Here is a 20,434-nt window from a genome sequence, read left to right as displayed (position 1 = left end):
AAAAAAATGTTTTTAACTTCTCATATTCTTAACTTCAAAATTACTAATGCTTTCACAACCCTTCATACCTTGGCCTCTGTTGATTTCCCTTAAAAATTTTAGTAAGGAGGCTAAACCTAGGCTATTGGATTTCCATGTTATCAGCTGCAACAACACACTTAACACCTATATGTAATTCATGTTTGAAAACTTGCTTTGACTTTTCAAATGAGATCAATTATAAGTACATACTAAAATGATACAATAATTTTCATGTTTGACTAATAATTGAAGGAAAGAATATATTTCTTCTTCCTCTCTTCTGCCTATTCCATTTCTTGAAATGACCAGTTTCCATCCTATTGATAAAGATAGCTTTATGGCAGCTTCACTACCACAACACATGCACCACCTCTTCCAGTGTTGACAGGAATTTCCTAACACAGAAAACAAAATCAAGAAAAGAAATTACCATTTTAATGAACTTTGTCCTCAGCATAATATATATAATACAACATGTTGGAGTTGAACAAGTCCTTAGCTATTCTGGTCCAACATTGCCCTGGCATAAAGATGGAAAATGCAGTCCAGATAGTTGTCCAATATGGTGGAAAGAGTATATTATTTAAATTATGTAGACCTAAGTTTTAGAAGCAGTTGATTTGGGGTTATGATTTTCTCATTTGAAAAGTTACAGCTAATAATTCTCATCCTTCAAGTTTTTTGTTACGATTAAGTGAGACAATGGATAAAAATAATTTGGCAGATAATGGTTATAATTCCATTATCCATTAGCTCTCTTTCACTCTTTCCAAAGTCACACAATGAAAGAGTGAAAATCCAGGAATAGAATCTAGATCTCTTAGCTACTGGTCAATAATTTCCAGAAAATTAAATTCCACAAGCTTATACAAACATTTTGATTATTGTATTTGATCTAACAACTCCTTGTTTGCTAAAAAAAAATTCTCTGCCATTCCTAGCTGGTCCTGAGCATTGATAAAGTAAGAAGCTACCTACATGGCCAAATTTGAATGTTCCTGAGGGTCTTAATGAATCATGTTGTTGGAGAAAAGAGACAGAAAGCCATTATCAACTATCATTATATTAACACATATTTATTTACAACAGTAACCAACTTACTACATACACTACAGAGCAGCAAGAAGTCAGTGTAAGGAAAGGTGAAGTTAGATAAAATACAATGTTTGTCTGTGGAAATGATGAAAAATTAATCATACTCTAATTTTTTTATTAAGCTATCATTTAATTAATAGAACACCACTAGATATTTTGGAATAAATTCATAGTTATCACTAGAAAAAATGTCAAAAATATCAAGTTTGCCTTTAGAATCCCCAAGATATCCTTTCAGGGCCTTCTTATACTCTCCTTAGAATTTCTTCTGTTTGATGCCTAGCATTCTTGAGAGGGTTTAATTCCAGTTTCTCATCATGCACTAAATTCCTTGAATGACTGATTAAGCTGAAAATTGTTGCAGTTTATAGAATGTATAAAAGTGGAACTGAAAACAAATTTCCCATGGGCAACAGCCAATAAGAAGGAGCAGATATTTGTAGACAAGGACATTGCTCTTGAGTTCTCAAGTCGTAATACATACATAAAAATTCAGAGTAAAGCTTTTGAATTATTGGATCTGATTCACTTTTTTGTGAAAGGAATGAGCCCATAAAGTCAAGAGAATGTGCTGTCCCCTTTCATATAAGTACTGATGGATCCTGTTCATGACAAATTAGATCGACTGTTTCTCTATAGCACAGATAAAGAAAATACTGCAAATTTTACTAAAATATTCTGGGTAGGCCCTAGAGAAGAAAAGGATGAAATTAATTCTAAAGTATATTTTTTAAACTTTTATTAAAACCTGAAATGTACTAATTTCCATACTTTCAATGATAGTACCTCTTTCCATTCATCTTTCTGTGCATCATATGACTCAACAGTGTTCAAATAAGTATGACCATCATATCCTCCAACCACATAGAGTTTACCTCCAAGGGGACATACAGCAACGGCATCTCGAGGAACACTCAGAGGTGCCACAGTTGACCATGAATCATTTTTTGGATCATACCTTAAGAAGTTTAGGAAGACAATTGAAAAGGGAAGTCCAATAGTGTTAAAAATAATAAGCATTCATAAAATGTATACTTATCCAATATAAGGAATTAAAAGCACCTTATAAATATCAAGTTTACTTCGACCAATAAGTGTTAAAATAAATACATGAAAAAATTCTATTCATCCACAAGAGATCACTCAAGCATATAAAAATGTATTTTCTTTCCAAAATACTATGTATTTCTTTGATCAGTACTCAGATTCTCTATGAGGAAATTTCATATATTAGTATCTTAACATTATATGAAAAATGCCCCCTCTTTTTTTTAGTATGCTATTTGGAGAGCTTTTGTTTTTCTCTTACCCTTTGTTTCTCAAAAGTTATATGTGAGATGCCTGATCTTATCATATGAAAGCTCACATTTCAAATAAATCTGAATATAATTGTCTTTTTTGTTTTGTAGACTGTAGTAAAATAGTTTTAATACTGTTTGTAGTTAGAATGGCCATAGTCTTATCCTATATTTTCCCCCCATGAATATTCCTATTTATTGTAACAGAAGGTTTTTTTCCATTTTAATCTGAAGCTAATTCTTTATCTCCAAAACTTTTCTGTGAGCAAAATGAAAGAGAATTCAGTAAGTAATAAAATCTTCTCCAGGAATTCTTTCGTAAAATTTTAAGCCTTTTAAAAAATGCACAACACTAAAATTCAAAAGGAATAAACAATGAAAGAAAAATTATATAATTATACATGGAAATGTTCTCTGATTTTGTATTGGCCTAGGTACAAAACTCAATGAAAAAGGTGTATTTTACAGAAGACATTTTTATTTATTACCTTCTACTAATTTTCTTATATTTTTATTTCCCCTTTCATTTCTGTTTTCATGTATTTAATTATACTCTAAATTATCTAATCTCAGGTTCCATTTGAACTTGGTCTCACATCCAGTAATATTTTTAATAATATCTGTAATCAGCAATAATTAAAATATCTTTCATGTCTCATACATATTGCTGAGTGTCATGTAACAACATCTTCAATTTTGATGTTATAATAAAACCTAGAACCAGAAAATCCACAACTGTATGCTTTAGTTAAACAAAATTTTCAACATATTTGCTATTGTTAATTGATGTTGCAGTCAACTAACAGAGTACACATATAAATGAATGGGGAACCAAGGCTCACAGAAGGGTTTCTTTACACATTTGCATCCAAACCTGACTTTCCTGTATGTGCATGATAATGCTAAAAAATCTGGCAAATCTGGATTTAACATGAGGGATTGGGGTAATGCTGAATCTTCTGAAGAAAACACATTTGCACTATGGTTACTATCTATAAAGGCACACAGGAAAAGTTATTAAAGTAAATGTTTAGCCACTATATCACTTTCAAATTAAATAACATCACAATTATCCCTTTTTGTTTTTGTTTTTCTATCTCTCCTCACTTTGAATATACGTGTATATATTCTAGTAGAAAAAAAATGGAGCCTGAAATAAAGACAATTAATCATGGATTTATTCTTACACTTAGAGAAATTAGGAATCATTTGCTTGACTTCTTTGCCTCAATTTTCTGATCATCATTATAGAAATAGTAATCCCTGAATCAACCACCATGTTTATGTGATGATTTTAGAAAAATTTAAATGATTACCTTAAATAATTGAATGAGACTCCTAAGGTATTAATAGGCCAACAGTGTTTTAGGTGTTGAAAACAGTGTCAGGAAAATTGTCTCAGACATAAAAATGAGGATGATCAAATTTCACAGAACATGAACTTTTGATTGGCTTTCTACTAACAGGACTATTTTATAACTCTGTAGGTGTTAAGTTGTAGAAAGCTGCGTTTTCTTGTGATTCTTATACATGACAATATAAATGAATTTTGCCTGATAGAGATAGAATTAATTTCCATCAGGTAGAAATGACCCCCAATGATTGTATTTTACTCTCTATAAGATATTAACTACTTCCTTGTCTATTAATATTTTTTTCAGTATTATTAATTGTCTTTATGTCTTTTCTTCAAAGATTCTTTGAGCCCTCTCTCCCAGATATCTCACCTCTGCATCAGTGCAGTTAGGCATCAGCAAATTAATGAGAGTAGAGAGGAGGCCCCTGCTCTTGGGCACCCGCAGGAACTTATTCCAGCTCCAGACACACCGTAAACACTTTCATCTAACGGAAGATAAGCTGTGAAATCGGATTTCTGAACCACAAGACACTTGTGTAAAAACTGCATTCCATGCCAGGCCTGAAATGTTCCAAAGCTCAGTTCCCTATCAGCATCCCAGGTGGTACAATTAATAAAGAGCTAGCGTGGGGCCACTGGCACAAACAAGGCAGCTCCTTAGAACCTGAACTTCCTATTTGTTCCATTCCTTGGGTAGAAAACGCCTGTTAATTACTCTGGAGTATTTTCTTTTAGAAATTATTTTGGCGAGGAGAGAGGGAAGATGGTGGCGTAGGAGGACCCTCGGCTCACCGCGCATCCTGCTGATCACTTAGATTCCACCTACACCTGTGTAAATAACCCAGAAAACCTCCAGAGGATTAGCAGAACAGAGTCTCCAGAGCCAAGAGCAGACGAGAGACCCACGGAAGAGGGTAGGAAGGACGGGAGGCAGTGCGTGCTCCACGGACTGGTGGGAGGGAGCCGGGGCAGAGGGGCAGCTCGCCGGCCAAGCAGAGCCCCCGAGTCTGGCTGGCAAAAGCAGAGGGGCCTGACGGACTGTGTTCCCACAGCAAGCGCGACTTAGCGTCTGGGAGGTCATAAGTTAACAGCTCTGCTCCGAAAGCGGGAAGGCTGGAGGACAAAGGGAGGGAGAGCTGCTGAGCCCCCCAGATGACAGAGCTCAGTTTGGTGGGGAACAAAGGCGCCCACCAGCGCCATCCCCCCGCCCATTCCCCAGCCAAAATCACAAAGGGAACCAGTTCCTGCCAGGGAACTTGCTTGCTCCGCCCAAACACCCAACTCTGTGCTTCTGCTGAGCTAAACCTCCAGCAGTGGATCTGACTCCCTCCTGCTGCCACAGGGCCCCTCCTGAAGTGGATCACCTAAGGAGAAGCGAGCTAAGCCTGCCCCTCCTGCCCCCGTGCACCTTGCCTACCCACCCCAGCTAATACGCCAGATCCCCAGCATCTCAAGCCTGGCAGTGTGCAAGTAGCCCAGATGGGCCACGCCACCCCACAGTGAATCCCGCCCCTAGGAGAGGGGAAGAGAAGGCACACACCAGTCTGACTGTGGCCCCAGCGGTGGGCTGGGGGCAGGCATCAGGCCAGTCTGCGGCCCAGCCCACCAACTCCAGTTATACACCACAGCACAGGGGAAGTGCCCTGCAGGTCCTCACCACTCCAGGGACTATCCAAAATGACCAAGCGGAAGAATTCCCCTCAGAAGAATGTCCAGGAAATAACAACAGCTAATGAACTGATCAAAAAGGATTTAAATAATATAACAGAAAGTGAATTTAGAATAATAATCATAAAAGTAATCGCTGGACTTGAAAACAGTATAGAGGACAGCAGAGAATCTCTTGCTACAGAGATCAAGGGACTAAGAAACAGTCACGAGGAGCTAAAAAGCGCTTTAAACGAAATGCAAAACAAAATAGAAACGACGACAGCTCGGATTGAAGAGGCAGAGGAGAGAATAGGTGAACTAGAAGATAAAGTTATGGAAAAAGAAGAAGCTGACAGAAAGAGAGATAAAAACATCCAGGAGAATGAGGGGAAAATTAGAGAACTAAGTGATACACTAAAAAGAAATAATATACGCATAATTTGTATCCCAGAGGAGGAAGAGAGAGGGAAAGGTGCTGAAGGGGTACTTGAAGAAATTATAGGTGAGAACTTCCCTGATCTGGGGAAGGAAAAAGGCATTGAAATCCAAGACGCACAGAAAACTCCCTTCAGACATAACTTGAATCGATCTTCTGCACGACATATCATAGTGAAACTGGCAAAATACAAGGATAAAGAGAAAATTCTGAAAGAAGCAAGGGATAAACGTGCCCTCACATATAAAGGGAGACCTATAAGACTCGTGACTGATCGCTCTTTTGAAATTTGGCAGGCCAGAAAGAATTGGCACGAGATCATCAGTGTGCTAAACAGAAAAAATATGCAGCCGAGAATCCTTTATCCAGCGGGTCTGTAATTTAGAATACAAGGAGAGAGGGGCGCCTGGGTGGCGCAGTCGGTTAAGCATCCGACTTCAGCCAGGTCACGATCTCACGGTCCATGAGTTCGAGCCCCGTATCAGGCTCTGGGCTGATGGCTCGGAGCCTGGAGCCTGTTTCCGATTCTATGTCTCCCTCTCTCACTGCCCCTCCGCCGTTCATGCTCTGTCTCTCTCTGTCCCAAAAATAAATAAAAAAAAAACCTTGAAAAAAAATTAAAAACAAAGAATAGAAGGAGAGATAAAGGTCTTCCGAAACAAACAAAAACTGAAGGAATTTGTCACCACTAAACCAGCCCTACAAGAGATCCTAAGAGGGACCCTGTGAGACAAAGTACCAGAGACATCACTACAAGCGTAAAACATACAGACATCACAATGACTCTAAACCCATATCTTTCTATAATAACACTGAATGTAAATGGATTAAATGCGCCAACCAAAAGAAATAGTGTATCAGAATGGATAAAAAAACAAGACCCATCTATTTGCTGTCTACAAGAGACTCATTTTAGACCTGAGGACACCTTTAGATTGAGAGTGAGGGGATGGAGAACTATTTATCATGCTACTGGAAGCCAAAAGAAAGCTGGAGTAGCCATACTTATATCAGACAAACTAGACTTGAAATAAAAGCTGTAACGAGAGATGAAGAAGGACATTATATAATAGTTACAGGGTCTATCCATCAGGAAGAGCTAACAATTATAAATGTTTATGCGCCGAATACCGGAGCCCCCAAATATATAAAACAATTACTCATAAACATAAGCAACCTTATTGATAAGAATGTGGTAATTGCAGGGGACTTTAACACCCCACTTACAGAAATGGTTAGATCATCTAGACACACGGTCAATAAAGAAACAAGAGCCCTGAATGATACATTGGATCAGATGGACTTGACAGATATATTTAGAACTCTGCATCCCAAAGCAACAGAATACACTTTCTTCTCGAGTGCACATGGAACATTCTCCAAGATAGACCATATACTGGGTCACAAAACAGCCCTTCATAAGTTTACAAGAATTGAGATCATACCATGCATACTTTCAGACCACAATGCTATGAAGCTTGAAATCAATCACAGGAAAAAGTCTGGAAAACCTCCAAAAGCATGGAGGTTAAAGAACACCCTACTAACGAATGAGTGGGTCAACCAGGCAATTAGAGAAGAAATTAAAAAAATATATGGAAACAAACGAAAATGAAAATACAACAATCCAAATGCTTTGGGATGCAGCGAAGGCAGTCCTGAGAGGAAAATACATTGCAATCCAGGCCTATCTCAAGAAACAAGAAAAATCCCAAATACAAAATCTAACAGCACACCTAAAGGAACTAGAAGCAGAACAGCAAAGGCAGCCTAAACCCAGCAGAAGAAGAGAAATCATAAAGATCAGAGCAGAAATAAACAATATACAATCTAAAAAAAACTGTAGAGCAGATCAACGAAACCAAGAGTTGGTTTTTTGAAAAAATAAACAAAATTGACAAACCTCTAGTCAGGCTTCTCAAGAAGAAAAGGGAGATGACCCAAATAGATAAAATCATGAATGTAAATGGAATTATTACAACCAATCCCTCAAGATAAAAACAATTATCAGGGAATACTACGAAAAATTATATGCCAAAAACTGGACAACCTGGAAAAAATGGACAAATTCCTAAACACCCACACTCTTCCAAAACTCAATCAGGAGGAAATGGAAAGCTTGAACACACCCATAACCAGCAAAGACATTGAATCGGTTATCAAAAATCTCCCAACAAATAAGAGTCCAGGACCAGATGGCTTCCCAGGGGAGTTCTACCAGACGTTTAAAGCAGAGATAATACCTATCCTTCTCAAGCTATTCCAAGAAATAGAAGGGGAAGGAAAACTTCCAGACTCATTCTATGAAGCCAGTATTACTTTGATTCCTAAACCAGAGACCCAGTAAAAAAAGAGAACTACAGGCCAATATCCCTGATGAATATGGATGCAAAAATTCTCAATAAGATACTAGCAAATCGAATTCAACGGCATATAAAAAGAATTATTCACCATGACCAAGTGGGATTCATTCCTGGGATGCAGGGCTGGTTCAACATTCGCAAATCAATCAACGTGATACATCACATTAATAAAAGAAAAGAGAAGAACCATATGATCCTGTCCATCGATGCAGAAAAGCCTTTGACAAAATCCAGCACCCTTTCTTAATAAAAACCCTTGAGAAAGTCGGGATAGAAGGAACATACTTAAAGATCATAAAAGCCATTTATGAAAAGCCCACAGCTAACATCATCCTCAACGGGGAAACACTGAGAGGTTTTTCCCTGAGATCAGGAACACGACAGGGATGCCCACTCTCACCGCTGTTGTTTAACATAGTGCTGGACATTCTAGCATCAGCAATCAGACAACAAAAGGAAATCAAAGGCATCAAAATTGGCAAAGATGAAGTCAAGCTTTTGCTTTTTGCAGATGACATGATATTATACATGGAAAATCCGATAGACTCCACCAAAAGTCTGCTAGAACTGATACAGGAATTCAGCAAAGTTGCAGGATACAAAACCAATGTACAGAAATCAGTCACATTCTTATCTGAAACAATGAAGCCACAGAAAGACAAATAAAGAAACTGATCCCATTCACAATTGCACCAAGAAGCATACAATACCTAGGAATAAATCGAACCAAAGATGAACAAGATCTGTATGCTGAAAACTATAGAATCTTATGAAGGTAATTGAAGAAGATTTAAAGAAATGGAAAGACATTTCCTGCTCATGGATTGGAAGAATAAATATTGTCAAAATGTCAATACTACCCAAAGCTATCTACACATTCAATGCAATCCCAATCAAAATTCCACCAGCATTCTTCTCGAAACTAGAACAAGCAATCCTAAAATTCATACAGAACCACAAAAGGCCCCGAATAGCCAAAGTAATTTTCAAGAAGACCAAAGCAGGAGGCATCACAATCCCAGACTTTAGCCTCTACTACAAAGCTGTCATCATCAAGACAGCATGGTATTGGCACAAAAACAGACACATAGACCAATGGAATAGAATAGAAACCCCAGAACTAGACCCACAAACGTATGGCCAACTCATCTTTGACAAAGCAGGAAAGAACATCCAATGGAAAAAATACAGTCTCTTTAACAAGTGGTGCTGGGAGAACTGGACAGCAACATGCAGAAGGTTGATACTAGATCACTTTCTCACACCATTCACAAAAATAAACTCAAAATGGATAAAGGACCTGAATGTGAGACAGGAAACCATCAAAACCTTAGAGGAGAAAGCAGGAAAAGACCTCTCTGACATCAGCTGTAGCAATCTCTTACTGGACACATCCCCTAAGGCAAGGGAATTAAAAGCAAAAGTGAATTACTGGGACCTTATGAAGATAAAAAGCTTCTGCACAGCAAAGGAAACAACCAACAAAACTAAAAAGCAACCAACAGAATGGGAAAAGATATTTGCAAATGACATATCGGACAAAGGGCTAGTATCCAAAATCTATAAAGAGCTCACCAAACTCCACACCCGACAAACAAATAACCCAGTGAAGAAATGGGCAAAAAACATAAATAGACACTTCTCTAAAGAAGACATCTGGATGGCCAACAGGCACATGAAAAGATGTTCAGCATTGCTCCTTATCAGGGAAATACAAATCAAAACCACACTCAGATATCACCTCACGCCAGTCAGAGTGGCCAAAATGAACAAATCAGGAGACTATAGATGCTGGCGAGGATGTGGAGAAACAGGAACCCTCTTGCACTGTTGGTGGGAATGCAAATTGGTGCAGTCGCTCTGGAAAGCTGTGTGGAGGTTCCTCAGAAAATTAAAAATAGACCTACCCTATGACCCAGCAATAGCACTGCTAGGAATTTATCCAAGGGATACAGGAGTACTGATGCATAGGGCCACTTGTACCCCAATGTTTATAGCAGCACTCTCAACAATAGCCAAATTATGGAAAGAGCCTAAATGTCCATCAACTGATGAATGGATAAAGAAATTGTGGTTTATATACACAATGGAATACTACGTGGCAATGAGAAAAAATGAAATATGGCTTTTTGTAGCAACGTGGATGGAACTGGAGAGTGTGATGCTAAGTGAAATAAGCCATACAGAGAAAGACAGATACCATATGGTTTCACTCTTATGTGGATCCTGAGAAACTTCACAGAAACCCATGGGGGAGGGGAAGTAAAAAAAAAAAAAAAGAGGTTAGAGTGGGAGAGAGCCAAAGCATAAGAGACTGTTATAAACTGAGAAGAAACTGAGGGTTGATGGGGGGTGGGAGGGAGGTGAGGGTGGGTGATGGGTATTGAGGAGGGCACCTTTTGGGATGAGCACTGGGTGTTGTATGGAAACCAATTTGACAATAAATTTCATATATTAAAAAAAAGATTCTTTGAAAGATTCAGTTTTAACATTGTATAAATTGCCTCATTAGTTAACGAATCATAAAATCCTGACCCATGTTAATTTTATTTTTGTATGAAAGCCATAAGTATAATTTTTTGAAAATTATAATTTAACACTTGCCATTTTCTTAAGGTCTTTTGAAAGAAAACACCAATAAGGGGATAATAATTGTAATAACAATAATAATCATTACAAAAACAATAGAAACAAATACAATACCATCAGATAACTTCTACTGAGTACTTAACAGGTGCCAGGAAGTGTGCTTACTGCCTTATTATTTATCATATTATGCTTTCTGATGTTGACGCTATAATCATCCTTTTAATTTTTCACATGAGGAAACTGATGTTAGTGGATGTAAACTAACTGGGTCAAGGTCACATAATTTGTAAATAGTAGACCTGGGATTTGAACTCAGATTGTTCTGACTCCAAACTTAATACTTTTAACTAGTATACTATACATTTTTTTGGTATATGGGAAGTGCTCTTTTTTTCCATTATTTTTTTAATAAATCTGATTTTTTAAAAATAAATATGTTTGGAAATTTAACTATGTCAGTAAATAAGATTAAACATTTAAGTATTAGGATATGTTTGTTGAATATTTAGTTTTGTAGTCTGCACTATGAACTTTTTCATATAAAATATGAATTGAGTTTCTATTTTTCTAGTTGCATGTGTGGATGCCTATTTAAATAAATATAGACACTTTAAGAAATTATAAAGTTAATTTTACATTGGGCTCTCTGCTGTCAGTGCGGAGCCCACTTTGGATATTCTGTCTTCCTCTCTTTTTGTCTCCCCCTCCTCTCTCTCAAAAATAAATAAACATTAAAAAATTATTTTATGTATTCTAGAATTTTTCTTATTAAATACATATTTTTCTACCAAACTTTGTTTTGTACACATATGCATTTAGATACAAAGAACCAAGCAAATGCAACACAAGTTATACCACCAAGATTCAATAAGAAGATTCAATAAGAAGCCTCCAAGGCTGCAATAGAACAAAGCATGGATTCTAATATAAATAAAAATCTCTTACTAATTTGGATTTCTTACAATAAAATTGCTATTATAAGTGCTTAGAATATTATTTCTGTCTATAAATTTACATGATTTAATTTTTAATTAAGAAGAAACTTTGTGAAGGCAGGTCTGATTTTCATAGTAACAAACCTTCATGACTTTTTATTTGTTAAATGTAATTTTGTACAGTACTGTGTTATTTTGTATAAAACTCTTCTAGGTTACTTTTAATATTTTGGTAAAGGACATAAATTCTCTATATCAATATGGAGAATATGGCCACCCTTTGGCTTCACCTTCTCATGAATGTATAACTCCAATACAGTTTTAAGTATTACTGGAAACTTAAAATAGCATAATTTGTTTTACATGAATTTGTTTCTACTTTTAATAAAGTTGCATTTTCTCAAATATAGTAATTCCTGATATTGTCTGCTTATGATCTAGTCTTTTCCAATATCATTAGTTTATATAAAGAGGAGGCTATAGTTATTCTATGTTTTAAAAACTCAAATATTTTCACAGGCATAAAAATAGAATCTGGTGTCTAGGTACCATTACTTAAAATGAAAACTACACTTACTTTTTATGGATACAAGTGTGAGGTTTTGAATGTGTGTATATATTTTCTGACAGGTGGATTTGTACCAAATCTTTTGTGAGTTGTATGCTCTCTACACTTTGGTCTATAGAAGGCATCAAAAAATTATCTAGGCAATTAAATAGGTGATGAGTGTTAAGGAGGGCACTTGTGATGAGCACTGGGTGTTGTAAATGATGAATTGCTAAGTTCTATACCTGAAACTAATATTGTACTATATGTTAACTAACTGGAATTTAATAAAAACTTGAAAAAAAATAAAATTTAAATAAATAAATTGATCAATTAATAATAAAATAAAATTTCAATAGAAACTATTCTTTTCTCAATTTCTTACAGTAGATTTTATTTTATTTTTTAATATGAAATTTACTGTCAAATTGGTTTCTATACAACACGCAGTGCTCATTCCAACAAGTGCCCACCTCAATACCCCTCACCCACTCTCTGCACCCTCCCATCCCCCATCAACCCTCAGTTTGTTCTCAGTTTTTAACAGCCTCTTATGTTTTGGCTCCCTCCCTCTCTAACTTTCTTTTCCCTTCTCCTCCCCCATGGTCTTCTGTTAAGTTTCTCAGAATCTACATACAAGTGAAAACATATGGTACCTATTTTTCTCTGTATGACTTATTTAACTTAGCATAAAACTCTCCAGTTCCATCTATGTTGCTACAAAAGGCCATATTTCATTCTTTGTCATCACCTTGTAGTATTCCATTGTGTATATAAACCACAATTTCTTTATCCATAAATCTAACCTATGCCCCAGCAATAGCACTGCTAGGAATTTACCCAAGAGATACAGAATGCTGATGCATAGGGCACTTGTACCCCAATGTTTATAGCAATGCTTTCAACAATAGCCAAATTATGGAAAGAGCCTAAATGCCCATCAACTGATGAATGGATAAAGAAATTGTAATTTATATACACAATGGAATCTTACAGTGGATTTTAAACAAATATTTATTCTACTATATATTTTTGGTCTTTCTAAAAGAGAAACACAATTCCCCTTCACACACACACACACACACACACACACACACACACATGCACGTGCATAGTAAAAGCTTAAAATTTGGTACACATGCCAAAATTCTTCATTACAAAAGTAGAAGTTATTGGCTTGAGGTTTAATTATATCATTTTTCCTGAGTGTAATATACTGAGCTTTTGGTTGCATATTGAAATGGAAAGTCAAATATGATTAGTTTCCAAAGTTTACAAAATCTTTTTTGCCACTATTTTTCATTTAACCAAAGAGGGTTTCAACTTCCACTTCTGTATGGTGATAAGGATGTACTAGATTTTCAAGGTCCTTTTCATTTGTAATTACATATAATTTCTTTATTGTACTTCTGTATATAAATAAAGAACATAACAAGTTCAGCTTTATCTTTCAAATATGCAGGTAACCCAAAGTGATTGTCATGTGATTTTTATATTGTTTCTAATGTTGCATCACTAGTGAGTTATGTCAGCAAGCTGGTAGACTAAGAAGCTCTAGGATCTCATGCTGTCACAGAAACATGAAATAAACGGATATTAGCTGAAATAACTATAGGAGTTCTGGAAATCATTCAAAGATCCACAGCCAAATAAATTCTCAGTCAAGAAAAAGCTTCATTCAAATCAGTAGGCAGTTTGTGATATTTTCACTTGTCCTTGCCCCCAACCCTCCCAGCAAATGACATCATGGTTTGTAGAAAGCAGTGACCTGATCCCAGTTCCTTTCCTTGAACCAGAGAGAAAATAACAGACCTAATATGCAAGAATCTAACCTGTCTGGTTGCTGAAAGACAGATTATTCTCTGTTACATAATTCAGATATCAGAGAGTCAAAAGTGACACAGCCCAGATCTCAGGTTAAGAAAATTCATGGGAAGTTGTAGAACACATGGCTTGTGAAACATGTAGGGATATTACCGATATATACACAACTTGGGAAAAAGATAACTGATTGAAGATTACAAGAGAACAGCTAAAGCTTAAGAAGCAGCATGGCTTAAACTCTTAAGGAAAATAAGACATTTAAAAACTGCCATATACACAGAGAATCAAAACACACACAGGCACACACACATACAAAAGTTGAGGAAACACACATCCAAGAAATGTCTGAAAAGACCTCACATCTTCATACTGGGTTGATCCCAGGCACAGAAGATGACCTGCCAATTAGTGATGGTTTTCCCATGCATGGAGCCAGTCTTCAGAGACTGGAAAGGTATGTAATTTCCAATGCCCAATTTTATATAAAAGATCACAAAAAATACAAATAAACAGGAAAATGAGTTTCATTTAAAAAAACACAAAAGAAATCTCTGGAAAACCTCCCTGTAAAACACAGGTATCTGACATACAAGATAAAGACATTAAGTCCACTATCATATATATGTTCAAAGAGCTAAAAGAAAGACAGACTAAAGGAAACTAAAAGATCTGGAACTAAAAGAAAACTAAAAGAAATCAGGAAAATTATAACCCAACAAAATGAGGATGTTAACAAAGGAAAATAAATTATGATGAAGAACCAAACAGAAAATCTACAGCTGAAAAATAAAATCACTGAATCCAAAAAAAAAAAAAAAAAAAAAAAAAAAAAAAAAAAAAAAAGCACTAGAGGGAGTCAGTAGGAAACTCAGGCAGGAAGAAGAACAAATAAGTTAACCTGAAGACACATCATTTAAAATTATGAAGTCTAGGGAGCAAAAAATACAGAAAAGTTAACAGAGTCTAACAGACGTATGAGACAACATCAATTGGATCAACATAGGCATTTTGGAAGTCCCAGAAGAAGAGAGTGGAAGAGGAAGAAATAATATTTGAAGAAATAATAGCTTAAATCTTCCCAAATGTGAATAAAACAGGAATCTACAAATCCAAGAATCTAAGTGAACTTCAAGCAGAACAAATATAAACAGACCCACACTGGGATAATATAATCAAATTGTTGAACATCAAACACAAAAAGAATCTTGAAAGCAGCAAGACAAAATCAATTTTTGACATGCAAGCATCCTCAATAAGATTACGAGCAAATTTTTTAGCAGAAAACTGTAGGAATGTATATTGAAAGTACTGAAAGAAAAATCCTGTCAACTGAGAATTCTATATCTGGCAAAACTGTTCTTCAAAAAAGAGGGAAATATTAAGACACTCCCAGATAAGCTATTGGTAAATGAGTTTACTTCTAGTAAATCTGTCCTAAAGGAAATTCTAAAGTTGGTTCTTCAAGTTGTAATAAAAAATTACTAAACAATAACTCAGAGTCATATGAATATATGAATAAATATTTATATTTATAGAATACGTATATATGAATATATAAAGTTAACTGGTACAAGTAAAAACATCGGCTAGTTATTAATAAAACTAGATATTATTTTAATTTTGGTTTGTATCTCTACTTTTTATTCTTCTACAGATTGTAAAAAACAAAAGCATGAAGATAATCATAAAGCTATGTTAATCGGTACACAATATATAAAGACAGAATTTGTTATATCAATAACAAAACAGGGGAGAAGGCAGAGCTGTAAAGATTAGAGTATTTTTGGGGCGCCTGGGTGGCGCAGTCGGTTAAGCGTCCGACTTCAGCCAGGTCACGACCTCGCGGTCCGTGAGTTCGAGCCCCGCGTCGGGCTCTGGGCTGATGGCTCAGAGCCTGGAGCCTGTTTCCGATTCTGTGTCTCCCTCTCTCTCTACCCCTCGCCCATTCATGCTCTGTCTCTCTCTGTCCCAAAAATAAATAAACGTTGAAAAAAAATTTAAAAAAAAAAAAGATTAGAGTATTTTTATGCAACTGAAGTTAATTTGGTGTCAATTTTAAAAAGATTGGTAAACTTTTAGAATGTTATTTGTAATCCCAATGATGATCACAAAAGAAATATTATAGAATATACAAAAAGGAATTGAGAGGGGCATCAAGACGTCACTATGAAAAATCAACTGAACACAATGAAGGCAGGAAGAGAGGAAAGGAGGGACAAAATAGCTATGAGATATATAAAAACAAATAACAAAATGGCAATAGTAATTATTTCTAAGTAATCACTTTAAATGCCAATGGATTAAATTCCCTTATTAAAGGGTATATCTTGGTAGAAGGCTTAAAAAAAGAAAACAGAGAGGAGCCAAGATGGAGGAACAACATGGAAATTTTTGTGTGTCTTGCATCCATGAAAAACATCCAGACCAACACTAAACCATCCAACACACCTAGAAAAAACTGGAGGATTAACACAACAATCTGCACAAACTGAACCACAGAATTCAGCAGGTACAAGACACGTAGACGTGAATTTGGGGAGCGAGAAGCTGCAGAGGGCAGGGAACCACTTTTGCGGGTGGAGAGAGGATGGAGACTAGGGACGGGGGGGAAGAATACGGGAAAAGCACCCCTCCCCAAAAGCAGCTGGAGAGAAAGTGGAAAATTGGAAACAGCCGCAGGGACTAAACTAAAAGTGGAGAAAGGAGAAAGGAGAAAGGAGAAAGGAGAAAGGAGAGGGTTTAAATTCCATTAAGACTGTAAACAAGGGGAGCGCAGAGTCTGCAATTCCACAGCTCGATACCTGGCGGTGCTCTGGTGGGAAGGGCAAATCCCCAGGAACAAAGTGGGGTCCGGGTGGTTCTTGGGCCACACGGGGAAAAGCGGTTCCACTACTTGAAGGACATTTGATAGAGATGTTGAAGCCACCTGGTCCCAGCAGATCCCAGAAAATGGCCACATTTGCTGGTGCTGGAACAAGGTCCTTAAGGGTGCCAGACGTATGTTGTGATTTTCCATAATCCCTGAAACACTGCTGCTACACTATCTCGTGAACTTTTACTGGGGTGGGCTGGCACCTGGCCACAGTCTCAGGCACCAGCAGCAGCAGGGTCCAGCAAGTGTTTCTGGGTGCAGCCAGCATTCAGCCATTGCTCATTCGGCCATTGCTCAGTGAGAACCCTCCCACAGAGGGGCAGAACAGGTCAAAGCAGCAGTCCTTCAGAAGTAAGGGACCGGGGAAAACAGCAGCAATTGAGACAAAACTCAGGAGAGAAGTACTGCTTGGGGCCTGGTCATGGAGAGTGAAAGAGCAGGGAGTGGACCAAAGCTGAAGACAGAGGACAGGTGCACAATTGCTGATCCGGAGAACAGACTGGGTAGCTGGGTGGCGCCATTTTCACCACTCCCACACATGGCCATACACACCCAGGAACTCTGCAACAATCCATCCCAGTAGGCTAACGGCGCCATCTAGTGGGGAGAAGTACAGTTAAACTGAGCCCTGCCCAACTGGGCCAACTTCATTCCTCAAGAACACAAATTTCACCCACCACTGACTTAGTTTATGGACTATAAGTACTACATAGACTGACTTCTAGGGAAAACAAAGTAATTTCAGTCCTACTTCAATCTGTTAGAGGGTTCCTCTATTCAATTTTCTTTTTTTCTCTTTTACATTTCTTTTCTTTTTCTTTATACAGAAAGAGAAAAAATTCATTTTTATTTTCAATTTTTAGTAAAAATATATTTCTTTAATTTTTATTACTATATTTTTTACTTTTGTTTACTTTGCTCAAATTCTATTTTACTTCCATCATTTTATTTGAGTCTACCTCAGTGTATTCACCTTTCCAAAGCTTCAGTTTCCTTTTTTTCTTTCTTTTTCCTTTTTTCCCTTTTTCGTTTCATTTCTTTTCTTGAATGCAGAAAGAGAAAAACTTCATTTTTATTTTCAATTTATATTAAAATATTTTATTTAATTATTTAATATATTTTTGTTTTTATGTACTTGTTCAAATTCTTTTTTACTTGCATCATTTTATTTTAGTTTACCACCGTGTACTCACTTTTTCAAATTTTCATAGGATTTCCTTTTTTCTTTTTTTTTCTTTTTTTAATCATTTTCTCTTTTTTGATTCTTTTCTTTTATCTTGAATACAGAAAAAGAAAAAAAATCATATTTATTTTTAATTTTTATTAAAAATAATTTCTTTAATTTTTCTACTATATTCTTTACTCTTCTTTATATATATTTTTTTCAAATTCTATATTACCCCATCATCTCTTTTTGGTCTACTTCACTGTATTCATTTTTTTTCAAATTCTCAAACAATTTCCTTTTTTTTTATTTTCCTTCCTTTTCTTTTTTTTCTCCCCCCTCCTTTTTTTTTTCTCTAGTCTGTAAACCACTTTCAACACCTAGACCAAAACACACCTAGGATCTCGCATCATCTATTCGATTTGTGTGTATGTGTGTGTGTGTGTTTAATTTTAATCTTTTTTAATTTTAATTGTTTTAATTTCAATTTTTCTGACTCATTAATTCCTTTTCTCCCTTCAGAATGACAAAATGAAGCAATTAACCCCAAAAGAAAGAGCATGAAGAAACGACAGCCAGGGATTTAACCAATACAGATACAAGCAAGATGTCTGAGTCAGAATTTAGAATCATGATAATAAGAATACTAGCTGGAGTCGTAAATAGATTAGAGTCCCTTTCTGCATAGATAAAAGAAGGAAAAATAGCCAGAATGAAATTAAAAATGCTATAACTGAGCTGCAATCATGGATGAATGCAGCAGCAGCAAGGATGCATGAAGCAGAACAGAGAATCAGTGATGTAGAGGATAAACTTATAGAGAATAATGAAGCAGAAAAAAAGAGGAAGATTAAGGCAAAAGAGCACAATTTAAGAATTAGAGAAATTAGTGACTCATTAAAAAGGAACAACATCAGAATCATAGGGGTCACAGAAGAAGAAGAGAGAGAAATAGGGGTAGAAGGGTTATGTTAGAAAATCATAGTGGAAGACTTTCCTAACCTGGGGAAAGATACAGACATCAAAATCCAGGAAGCACAGAGGACCCCCATTAGATTCAGCAAAAACTGGCCATCAACAAGGCATATCATAGTCAAATTCACAAAATACTCAGGCAAAGAGAGAATCATGAAAGCAGCAAGGGAAAAAAAAAATGTCCCTAACCTACAAGGGAAGATATATCAGGTTTGCAGCAGACCTTTCCATGGAAACTTGACAGGCCCGAAAGGAGTGGCAGGATGTATTCACAGTGATGAATCAAGAAAATATGCAGCCAAGAACTCTTTTTCCAGCAAGGCTGTCATTCAAAATAGGAGAGATAAAAAGGTTCCCAGACAAACAAAAATTAAAGGAATTCTTGACCACTAAACAAGCCCTGCAAGAAATTTTAAGGGGGACTCTCTGAAGGGAGAAAAGATGTGTGTGTGTGTGTGTGTGTGTGTGTATATATATATCAAAAGCAACAAAGATTAGAAAGGACCAGAGAACACCACCAGAAACTCCAACTCTACAAACATCATAACTGCAATAAATTCATATCTTTCAGTACTCACTCTAAACATCAATAGACTCCATGCTCCAATCAAAAGACATAGGGTAACAGAATGGATAAGAAAACAAGAACCATCTATATGCTGTTTACAAGAGACCCACTGTAGACCTAAAGACACCTTCAGATTGAAAATAATGGGATGAAGAACCATTTATCATGCTAATGGTCAACAAAAGAAAGCCAGAGTAGCTATGCTTATATCAGGCAATCTAGACTTTAAAATAAAGACTGTATCAAGAGATGCAGAAGGGCATTATATCATAATTAAGGGGTCTCTAGACCAAAAAGACCTAACAATTGTAAACATTTATGTGCCAAATGTGGAACACCCAAATATATAAATCAATTAATCACAAACATAAAGAAACTCATTGATAGTAATACCATAATAGTAGGAAACTTCAACGCCCCACTCAAAGCAATGGACAGATCATCTAATCAAAAAATCAACAAGGAAACAGTGTTTTTGAATGACACACTGGACCAGATGGACTTAACAGATATATTGAGAACATTTCATCCTAAAGCAGCAGAATATACATTCTTCTCCAGTGCACATGGAACGTTCTCCTGAATAGACCATATACTGGGACACAAACCAGCCCTAAGTAAGTACAAAGAGACCAAAATCATACCGGGCATATTTTCAGACCACAACACTATGAAACTCGAAATCAACCACCAGAAAAAATTTGGAAAGTTAAGAAATACTTGGAGACTGAAGAACATC

General features: G+C 36.3%; 1 protein-coding gene across 1 annotated transcript in view; it reads right to left on the bottom strand.

The window, feature by feature from the left end:
* Window positions 1–356: 356 nt before the first annotated feature.
* KLHL4 (kelch like family member 4) overlaps window positions 357–20,434 on the bottom strand; it is a 172,749-nt gene continuing 152,671 nt past the window's right edge. The window contains 2 exon segments of the mRNA XM_047843874.1: window positions 357–416; window positions 1,903–2,074. Of these exon segments, the coding sequence (XP_047699830.1) occupies window positions 357–416; window positions 1,903–2,074 (232 nt within the window).

Source organism: Prionailurus viverrinus, chromosome X (assembly GCF_022837055.1).
Source record: "Prionailurus viverrinus isolate Anna chromosome X, UM_Priviv_1.0, whole genome shotgun sequence".
Classification (NCBI taxonomy): domain Eukaryota; kingdom Metazoa; phylum Chordata; class Mammalia; order Carnivora; family Felidae; genus Prionailurus; species Prionailurus viverrinus.
The sequence above is the reverse complement of the archived record's forward strand: the minus strand, read 5'-3'. Positions and strand labels throughout refer to the sequence as shown.